Genomic DNA, 10,712 nt, shown 5'->3' with positions numbered 1-10,712 from the left:
AGGAATCATAACTCACTTGCTGTAGGACTTTTTAAGCGCTGGTTTGTATGAAACTAAAGTTTTTTCTGTTAAGAGGGAAATGAGTGAACACCTGTCGGTTTAAAAATGCGAAACACACTCGTGGTTCCCAGAGGATGAAAATCTGATGTGGTTGTCCTTTTGATGTAGCGCCATCATCAGGTCAAAAATGTAATCACAGTTTGGTTAATGACACCTGAAGGAGTTCGATCTTTTCCTTCAGTTTCAGCTGTACTTTGTGTTTTACACTTGTTAGCGAGTGTTAGCATGCTAACACGCTAAGCTAAGATAGGGAACATGGTTCACCTGCTGAACATCAGCATGTTAGCATCGTAATTGTGAGCATGTTAGCATGTTGATGTTAGCATTTAGCTTGTAAATATTTTGTGTTGGATTTGCTTTTTACATGATGAGACCTCTGAAGGCGATGTTCAGAGGACAGCAGGTGGCGCTAAGGACTCAACGTGGTCCTAGAAGCTTTAGCTCAGGTGTGACTAGCATACCGATGTTTAGGGTTACGGTCGGTCATTTGAAGCTAAAGCAGTCCAGAAACAAACAGGCCGCTCTTTTTTTACCCTATATGTTTCATGTTGTTTTGTTAAGACGTCGTCAGGAGGGAACTCTTGAATTATCGATGTAAGGAGCGTGTACGGATGCACTTCTGCTTTTCCTTCGTGCTCTTGAGAGGAACGCTTGTCGATCTGATTTGATCTTTGGTCCCATTTATTAGCTTTGGTCCCATTTATTAGCTTTTAGCGATGCTAGCTTAGCTGTGTGAATGGCCTTACACACAAATCTGAAATATCTCAACAACCATCCAATGTGTTAGCTCAAACTTTGGTACGGATGTTCACGGCTCCCTGAGGATGCATCCTGCTCACTTTGGAAAGTCTGGCTTTCTCTATAGCGCCACCATGAGGTAGATATTCCTTTTGTTCCATGTCAGAACTCCCAGCCTATTTGGAGTTTGTTTGAGACAATCGTGGTCCCCAGAGGATGAATCCTTTTAACGTTGGTGGTTTCTGGATGAAGCTTGTTGAGACTTCATGATCCAAACAAGATCAATCCCACTATCTCTGTTAGATCTTACATTTCCTCTGCTGCCCCCTGCAGGTGTTTATTTTTAGTGTTTTAATAACTGCTAACCTGGTTTAGTGAGCTGCTGTGACGTTCATGATCCTCTGACTTCAGGTTTATTCTGTGAAACATCTCACTCTGGATCCTCAGAGGATTTATCCTGATGACTTCTGGTTTTCATTGTGCTTCTGTAGTTTTGTAGTTTTAGTGAAAGACCCCTTAGTGGAGGGTTCTCATGGATTTGAGTCTGGGGGGGGTTCATGGTTCCCAGTCGATGCATCCTCGTACCTTCGTTGATACAGATTTCAGCACCGCCATGACATTTTTGGTTTTGAGGAACGTGTTGGTTGTGAGGAAATGTTTTATGACCACAAACCTGCAGAGAATCACGTTCTCATCAGCTCCGGCTAGTGCTAGTTAGCAAATGTTAGCATGCTAACATGCCTGATTCTGATGGGCAGCACTTCATCTGTTTAAGATTAGCATGTTAGCATTGTCATTGCCTGTTAGGATGCTAACATTAGCATTAGCCCGAGTACAGGCTAACAACTGTGCTAGTCTTTTTTTTTCTGTTCATTAACTGGAGAATGTTCTCTTAAGACTCTAAAACTTTAATAAAATAAGACATTTTGGGGCGTCGTGGCCTAGTGGTTAGGTAGTGCCCTATGTACAGAAGCGGACCGTCATGGTTCAAGTCCGACCTGTGGCTCCTTTCCTGCAGGTCATTCCCGTCTCTCACTCTGATCTCTGACTCTGTCCACTTCCTGTCTCTAAATAAAGGAATAAAATAAATATCAAAACATTCTGAAAAAGAGAAATTGATCTTTGGTTTCAATAATTCACAATAAAGTTTATTTTAATAAAAACCTGTGAACGCACACTTATTAAACATTCAGACACTCTGTGACCTCTCTGGTTCATCACAGAACTTCAAACCTTCACGAGAGCCCAGAAACCCGCTGGACCAGTGAGAGTCCGGCGTCTGTTGGACTGATTCTCCTGGTGGTTCTGGTTCTGATGATCCTCATGGTTCTGATGGTTCTGGTTCTGGTTCTGATGCTTCACGTTGTACTCGGAGGGTTCTTCACGCCGTCTCTGAACTGTGTCATGATGTTCTGTTTTAGACTCTTTGTGTTTCACGCAGTGTGAGCAGAAGGTCAGACGATCTGGATGAACGTCCCGGCGTTTGGATGAAGTTTAGAAATGTGATTCAAACTGAAATAAACAAATAACAACAACAGTCTGGGAATCTTTATAAACAACGTAACTTTATTTATTTACTGTGAGTTTATATGTTTTAAGAAGTGTTATATTTATAAAGTGCCAGCGTGTAATGTTTTAATGTTAATTTAAACGTTTAACTCTTTCATGGCCTCACAGGAGGATTCAGTCTGTTGGGTTCTGTTAGCGCCCTCTGCTGGATTTCTCAAGGAGAGAAAATAAAGAAAAGAAACTCCCCGTCGGGGAATCGAACCCCGGTCTTCCGCGTGACAGGCGGAGATACTGTCCACTATACTAACGAGGAAGGTGCACGAGGTTGGAGCGAAAGTACTTTAAGTAGCATTAAACTAAAGACTGAACGAGAAAGAAGTTTGTGATTCTGGATAAATACAGTTTTACACACTGATTTATTCTGATGAAATATTTCAGATTCATCGATGTTAGAAAAAACTTTACCTGATAAACTGTTATCAGAATAAATTAATTTAAAAAAAGAAGACAAACGATCATTCATCTCTTTAATCTGTAGTTTAATAATCCTCTCTCTTCTTTCTGGAGTCGATCCTTCAGGAGCTGAAAACAGCCGCGCGACTCTATACAAGAAGTTACGGTACGGAGGCCTGGAGCAACCAAAAAGAACCAATACCGTCCCCGTAGATTTATCAGAATCAGAAATACTTTATTAATCCCAGAGGGAAATTCGATCGTTACAATTGCTCCAAAATATACAGTATAGCAGTAGAAATATATTATATACAAAATATTAATCAAATAGAATAGGAATGTAAGTAAGATATCAATAATAGGCACAAGAAATAGATATACATTATATAGATAGACAGCCTGTCCAGTTCCAACCCTCCAAACCACAGCAGAGCTCCAATGCTCCTCCACTCCAATTAAAACAAATAATGAATAAAACCTAATATTAGGGATATATTTTAGTATTTAATATTGATAAAAATTAAAGTCATTAAAAACGCAAAAGATAAAATAACATTTGTTCTCCGTTACCTCCAATGATAACTCTGTGTTAACGTGAGAACGATGTGGTTATATTTCTATATTTAAACAACTTTAAATGATTCATTCTTCCTGAGGAGTTTAAGATAATTTATTTTTGACTTTTAGAAATGATTAAATGTTTTAATAACTTTACTTATTATCAGTGTCTTAAATGGATCTCTTATAGTTCGCTCAAGAATGTCTCTTTTAATTTATATTTACTTTTTGAGAAGTCGCTGAAATACGGAGCCGCATTAGTTCTTTTTGGACGCTCCCAGCACCCGTACCGTAACTCCAGGTATAGACGCGCCTTGTTTTGAAAGCTGGTTTGACTCAGGTCTGAGGAGGGTCCGGAGTTCCCACAGAAGAATCCTGAGTATAAAGTCAGGACTTGATTTGTTGTTGGGTTAGGGTGCTCACTTCGCTAAATGTTCTCTATCTGAACTTTACATTCCTTGAAAAGAACACAAATGAACCGAATGTCCCTGAATGCCTCACTACAGACGCGCCTTACGTGATCTGCGTAAACAGAAACAAACATGGCGCCGCGAAAGTGAGAAGAAGTCTGATGTGAGTGTTTTTAAATTTCATATGATCGAAATGAGTCATGATTGATGAAGCTGTGAAACTCAGGGGCACGCGGACAGGTGTGTTTACCTTCAAATGTTCAGTTTATTTCACTAAAAGTCCCAAATACGAACTTTAAAGGCAGTTTTCCTTTAAATCAACGTCTTGTTTCCATGTCAACCTGATGGCCTCTTCAGACTCACCTGGAACCAGCTGAACAGGTGCTCACTCTACCTGCTGTCACTCACGTCAGGTGTGTTCTCATTGAACAGGTGCTCACTCTACCTGCTTCAAACTGAGCAGTCGGACCAATGAGAGGAAGAACAGGACCTTCATCATCATCATCATCATCATCATCATCAGGTAAATCCACCTGGAGTCACGTCTTTGTGTGTGTGTGTGTGTGTGTGTGTGTGTGTGTGTGTGTGTGTGTGTGTGTGTGTGTGTGTGTGTGTGTGTGTGTGTGTGTGTGTGTGTGTGTGTGTGTGTGTGTGCTGTCACTGAATCAATATGAATATATAAAGACGTGATGAGGGCGGGGCTTAGTTACAACACAGTCTGAAAATGGCGACTAATAACCAGCGAACAGACGGTGGCGTCCTGTGACTCCGTGGTGTCCTGTGACCCCTTGGCGTCCTGTGGCGTCCTGTGACTCCGTGGTGTCCTGTGACCCCTTGGCGTCCTGTGGCGTCCTGTGACCCCGTGGCGTCCTGTGACCCCGTGGCGTCCCGTGGCGTCCTGTGACCCCGTGGCGTCCTGTGGCGTCCTGTGACCCCGTGGCGTCCTGTGACCCCGTGGCGTCCTGTGACCCCGTGGCATCCTGTGACCCAGTGGCGTCCTGTGACCCCGTGGCGTCCTGTGACCCCGTGGCGTCCTGTGGCGTCCTGTGACCCCGTGGCGTCCTGTGACCCCGTGGCATCCTGTGACCCCGTGGCGTCCTGTGCTTTAACGCCACGTGTTGATCACAGGAGCATGCAGAGGTCACTGATGTCTTTTTGTTTTCCTGACTCACCGTGATGTTTGTCGTGTCTCTGTTGCTCGCAGTCGGTCCGCCGCCGAATAGGATGGCGCTGAGGAAGCACGTTCTCCAGGATGTCGCCGACGTTCCCTCTGGAAGCCAACGCAGCGACCACAACACGCAGGAGGGCGGAGCTCCGGACGACCACAGAGACGACAGAGATGTAAAGACGTTCGCTGTTTGATTTATTTCTTATTTTTGAAACGCTTCAGGTCGACTCCTTCACGCCGCCTTTATTTCACGATGGCGTTTCTCTCTCTCGCTCAGCGGCGTTTGATCGGAGATCTGAAGTCTGAACTTTCAGATTCCATCGATCACAAAAAAACGTGCGGGCTAGAAAAGGTTGTAAAAAGTCGACGTCCTAACGGCGTGTGAGCGTCAGAAACAGCGTCCGCTTGATTCTGTCGCTTCCTGTCGTGAGTGACGTCACAGCCTGCGAGCCACACGACCCGCCGTTTAACCCCGACGTCTCGCGTGGAGCTCGCCGCGAGGCAGCGAGGGAAACGTTAGCTTCTCTCGCTCAGCAGCGCTAGTTAACTAGTCGTGCTAAGTTACGACGGCGTTGTGTTAATGACATCATCAGCTTTGACTCGTGTAAACACTCCTGTTTCCTCCGCCTTCAAAATAAAAGCACTAGAAGGCAATATTTCCACGGTGAGCGTGCTGACGGTTTTCTGGACCTGCTGGTCGACCGTCGTGAACCGAGTCGTAAAGTGGCGTCGCAGTAAAATCCACTAGAAACACGAGGCTTTCAGGAAACGTGGGAAATAACAGCTCTGTAACTTTGTTCTTTCAGGACGAGCTCTCATCGCCACTTCTGCCTCGCTCGCCCCGAGAGAGACGCCGGAGAGAGAAGGACAACAAAGCCAAAGGTGACCAATCACAGCAGACGAGGCACAGCCAGGTCCGTGCTGATTGGCCGCTGATATTTGGTTCCTCCTTCTGTTGTTTGCAGAGATGACGGAGGACGAGATGATGGACTTGGCGTTGCGTCTGAGCGAACAGGAAGCCAGCATGACGGCGAGCAGGATGCAGAAAGAGGAAGAGGCGGTGATGAAAGCCATCGAAGAGAGTGTGAGTGTGACGCCGCTGTTCACTGACACACCGACACACGCCGAAACGCCCGCCATCACACGCCATGTTTACTTTTAGTGCAACTGACAGCTCAGTGTGCTTTGTGGATTTGGAGAAGGCTTTTGACCGTGTCCCTCGGGGGATCATGTGGGGGGTACTGCGGGAATATGGGGCCCCAGGGCCGTTGGTACGAGCCATCGGGTCCCTGTATGACCAAAGTGGGAGCTGTGTCCTCATCGTCGGCACAAAGTCAGACCCGTTCCCAGTGCGTGTAGGACTCCGCCAGGGTCGCCCCTTGTCACCGGTCCTGTTTGTGATCTTCATGGACAGGACCTCAAGGAGCAGCCGGGGGGGGGAGGACAGTTTCCAGTTTGGGGACCTCAAAATCTCGCCTCTGCTTTTTGCAGATGACGGCTGGGATGAGGGTTAGCACCTCCAAGTCCGAGGCCGTGGTTCTCTGCCGGATAACAGTGGATTGCTCTCTCCGGGTGGGCGCGTGTCTCGGGGTAGAATGGAGCGTGAGATTGACAGATGGATTGGCGCGGCGTCAGCAGTAATGCAGGCGTTGTGCGATTGCCTTTGTGGCGAAGAGGGAGCTGAGCCTGAAGGCAACGCTCTCGATTTACCGGTCGATCTACGTTCCAACCCTCACCTCTGGTCGTGAGCTCTGGGTAGTGACCGAAAGAATGAGATCGCAGATACAAGCGGCCGAAATGAGTTTCCTCCGGAGGGTGTCTGGGTTCAGAGTTAGAGAGAGGGTGACGAGCTCGGACATTCAGGGGGAGCTCAGAGTAGAGCTGCTACTCCTTCTCATCGAAAGGAGCCAGTTGAGGTGGCATCTGTTAAGGACGCCTCCTGGACGCCTCCCTTTAGAGGTTTTCCAGGCACGCCCAACTGGGAGGAGACCCCGGGGCAGACCCAGAATACGCTGGAGGGATTACATATCCCGTATAGCCTGGGAACGCGCTGGGGAGAGGGAAGTCTGGGCTGACTTACTGCGCCTGCTACCACCGCGACCTGACCTCGAAAAGGGGAGGAAAATGGATGGATGGCGTTTAGAGAGCGGGGAGCGTTCGTGGGTTTGACAGATGTTCCTCGACCCTTAGCGAATAAAGAACGTCTTTGTGTTTCTCAGATGGGAGAGAGTCAGACACGAGCCTGCGCTCCGCTCGCCGGCCCTGAAGCTGCACTCAGACTCTGCTCGCGACGGAAACTCTCCTACTCCAACAGGAAGCAGGAAGGGGTCAGCTGCTCGCCGCACGCCACAGAGCTGAACGGAGGTGAGTTAGAGGTCAACAGGTAAGAGTCTGCTGACGCTGTGATGTCATCATGAACTCTCTTCTCTGTTCAGAAGGTAGAGAAGCAGCCGATGACAGTCGGAGTCTGAAGAGGAAGAGAAGAGCAGGAAGTCCGCTGCTGGAGATGCCCGACTTATCTCAGACTCAGAAGATCTCTCAGGACTCAGCGTGCAGCTCAGATCCTCTGGACCTGCAGCCGGACTCCCAGCAGGTTTCTCTGGACCTGCAGCTGGACTCCCAGCAGGTTTCTCTGGACCTGCAGCCGGACTCCCAGCAGGTTTCTCTGGACCTGCAGCCGGACTCCCAGCAGGTTTCTCTGGACCTGCAGCTGGACTCCCAGCAGGTTTCTCTGGACCTGCAGCCGGACTCCCAGCAGGTTTCTCTGGACCTGCAGCCGGACTCCCAGCAGGTTTCTCTCCACACCTCTCTGTGTCTCTCTCTTTTATTGAAGTTTGATTTGTAACGAGGATTTGAACCCTCTGATTCTTGAGGTTTAGTTTGAGTCCTTCAGTCGGGGCTCTCTCCACACTCTCCTGATCATCATGTTTGTTGGTTTCTCTCAGAGCTGTGACTCCACCCAGATCGACGAAGGTAGATCTCCGGTCTTCCCCTCTACGGGCTGCCGAGCGGAGGTCCTGGTCCCCCGTCTGAGTCAGAACCTGCTGCAGTCCTGCAGGACCTCGGGGTTCGTGTTGTGCTCTCAGGACTCTTCAGACGACCCTCTAAAGTCTCCGCAGGCTCAAACCAGGAGCCCCACGTTCCCCCAAAGAGAGCCGGCTGTGTTCTCAGAGACGGAGCAGGTGGACGACTCGGAGACCCAGCTGAGTCCAGAGGGGTCTCAGAGCCCGGTGTTTGGAAGGACCACTCAGCACCAGAAGTCTCAGAGTGCCTGCAGACTTCAGGTCTGTAACTCAGGGTTCAAGTCCTCCTCTCAGGAGAGTTTATCCTCCTCTGTGAGGTCCTGTCGCCCTCGGAGCCCCGTGTTCCCAAGAATCCTCGACCTTCACGAGACCCTCCCTCCCCCTGACAGATCCGGGGTCTGTACAAGTCCAGTCTTCTCAGATGAACAGGCTGAGCAGGGTCCCGTTGGCAGTCTGAGCCGGGTGTTGGACAGGACTGGCAAACGGACAAAGATCCAACGGGCAACTGCTCAGATCAGAGAGGTGAGTTCAAAGGTCAAACTGTAAGAGGGGGCTTTTATGAGATCGCTTAAACAGCTGTATGAAAGTCTGTAACTCGCCCTTTTCTCTCTCTCTCTCCCTCTCTCTCTCTCTCGCCCTTTTCTCTCTCTCTCTCTCCCTCTTTCACTCTCTCTCGCTCTTTCGCTCTCTCTCTCGCTCTCTGTCTCGCTCTCTCTCTCACTCTTTCTCTCTCTCTCTCGCCCTTTTCTCTCTCTCTCTCTCACTCTCTCTCTCGCTCTCTCTCTCGCTCTTTCTCTCTCTCTCGCTCTCTCGCTCTCTCACTCTCTCTCTCTCTCTCTCACACTCTCTCTCTCTCTCTCTCTCTTTCTCTCTCTCGCTCTCTCTCTCGCTCTCTCTCTCTCTCTCTCTCTCTCTCTCTCTCGCTCTTTCTCTCTCTTTCAGGACAAGAAGACCGATCCAGCTCCAGGTGTCACCTGTCACGTGACACCTTCGTCAGGTCAGGAAGTCTTCTGATTGGTTCCTTATTTATAAACGTCTCAGACACTTGTCATATTTCACATGAGGTCGTTTATTTCTCCGTCTGTCTACGTTCAGTTCACCATGTTGAGTTTAGTCCATGTGAGCCCTTTACCCCTCTGGGTTGGGTCTGGCTCGGGGTCAGGGTTGGGTCTGTGTAGGGGTCAGGGACGGGTCGGGGTCGGGTCAGGGTTGCGTCTGTGTAAGGGTCAGGGATGGGTCAGGTTCAGGGACGGGTTGGGTCAGGATCGGGTTGGGTCTGTGTAGGGGTCAGGGACAGGTCAGGGTTGGGTCTGGCTCGGGGTCAGGGTTTGGTCTGTGTCGGGGTCAGGGACGGGTCAGGGTTGAGTCAGGGATGGGGTCAGGGTTTGGTCTGTGTCGGAGTCAGGGATGGGGTCAGGGACAGGTCGGGGTCAGGGTCAGGTCTGGGTCTGGGTCTGGGTCTGGGTCAGGTCTGGGTCAGGTCGGAGTCTGGGTCAGGTCTGGGTCAGGTCTGGGTCAGGTCTGGGTCAGGTCTGGGTCTGGGTCTGGGTCTGGGTCAGGGTCTGGGTTAAACTGGTGTTTGTGTCCCGTGCAGACGAGGAGCTGACTGAAGTGATCAGAGACTCATCAGAGACGGAGCTGAGCAGCGACATGAAGCTGCTCTGGTCTGATGACGATGACGCCGACGTGACGGTATAGTTCTGTTATTTAAAGAGACAGTACGCTGCCACTGACACTCACCGCAGCGCCACGTGTGAACTGAGACTAAATACAAATCTCCACTAACGTCTGGTTCATCTTGTCTAGTCGTGTAACTTTCTGTTCTCACCGTCTGTCCGCTGCAGCCGGCGGCGGTGGCCTCACCCAGCCCGGTCTTCCCAGAGGAGAGAGCCGTGGATCGGGCAGACGGTCAGACGGCGTCCCTGAATCACACGACTGGAACAAATGGCGGCGACTGCAGGTAAAGAAAACGCCAACAAGGTCAGCCTGATGAGAGTTTGTTCTCGAGGTCATCACAGGTCAAAGGTCAGAGGTCATCACAGGTCAAAGGTCACTTTAACATCAAAACGTCCTGCACCGAGTAGGCCGTTCACAGTTTCACACCCAGAGACTCCAACGAGTCAAAGCTCCTCCCTCTTTATGTTGTGTTGGCTTTGGCGCCCCCTGCTGACAAAACACGTTCCACATTTTTGGATCCAGAATCCAAAATAATCCTCATTTATAAATCCCTTCTCCTCTTATTTTCTCCTCCTTCTGATCCTCCTGCAGTCAGCAGACCTCCACCCTCAGAGCGAGACCCTCACCTGCTCAGCTGTCAGGCGGGGCGGTCAGCAGGTTCTGGCAGGCGGAGGGACGGTGCATTACTATTGGGGGGGTTCCCTTCTGTCCCCGAGGCCTGAACCCAGACTCCTACACACAGGTGAGACCGTGTTATTATGTAATGTTTTAAAATGATTCATTTTCTGTGTTTATAAATCAAACACATCCTGGTCCTGGTCCTCAGGTGATCCTGGCTCAGATGGAGGTGTATGAGAAGAGTCTGAAGCAGGCTCAGAGGTGTCTGCTGAGGAAGGTGGAGTGGGGCGAGGCCGTCCTGCCGCAGATCGAGGTACAGACTCTTTGTTTGATATTTCTCTGAACACTCCAACGTGTCTGAAACAGGAAATCACTCAGCTGTCAGTTTGGATCTTAATGTGGTCGATGGAATCAGAACTTTTTCTCTGTTCTGCACCGGTCGGACAGAGAAGCTGAGTTAATAGCTCTGATAGTTCTGATATCGATGTAAACAACGTT

The 10,712-nt window shown here is 49.4% G+C and overlaps 1 protein-coding gene and 1 non-coding gene across 2 annotated transcripts; one reads left to right on the top strand and one right to left on the bottom strand.

Annotated features, from left to right (window-relative positions):
* Positions 1-2,548: 2,548 nt before the first annotated feature.
* trnad-guc (transfer RNA aspartic acid (anticodon GUC)) lies at positions 2,549-2,620 on the bottom strand. Its single transcript has one exon. It is a non-coding gene; the product is annotated as a tRNA-Asp (tRNA).
* Positions 2,621-3,611: 991 nt separating this feature from the next.
* LOC110005116 (BRCA1-A complex subunit RAP80) lies at positions 3,612-10,557 on the top strand. Its single transcript, XM_065963135.1, has 13 exons — positions 3,612-3,968; positions 4,161-4,251; positions 4,933-5,069; positions 5,703-5,778; positions 5,862-5,980; positions 7,116-7,260; positions 7,332-7,687; positions 7,842-8,441; positions 8,862-8,916; positions 9,514-9,611; positions 9,764-9,879; positions 10,188-10,338; positions 10,423-10,557. The coding sequence occupies exons 2-13, from the start codon at positions 4,200-4,202 to the stop codon at positions 10,555-10,557; spliced, it is 2,040 nt and encodes a 679-aa protein (XP_065819207.1). The 5' UTR covers positions 3,612-3,968; positions 4,161-4,199.
* The last annotated feature ends 155 nt before the right edge of the window (positions 10,558-10,712 follow it).

This window comes from Labrus bergylta, chromosome 14 (genome assembly GCF_963930695.1).
Source record: "Labrus bergylta chromosome 14, fLabBer1.1, whole genome shotgun sequence".
Taxonomy (NCBI): Eukaryota; Metazoa; Chordata; class Actinopteri; order Labriformes; family Labridae; genus Labrus; species Labrus bergylta.
This window is presented reverse-complemented; position numbering and strand designations above follow the sequence as displayed.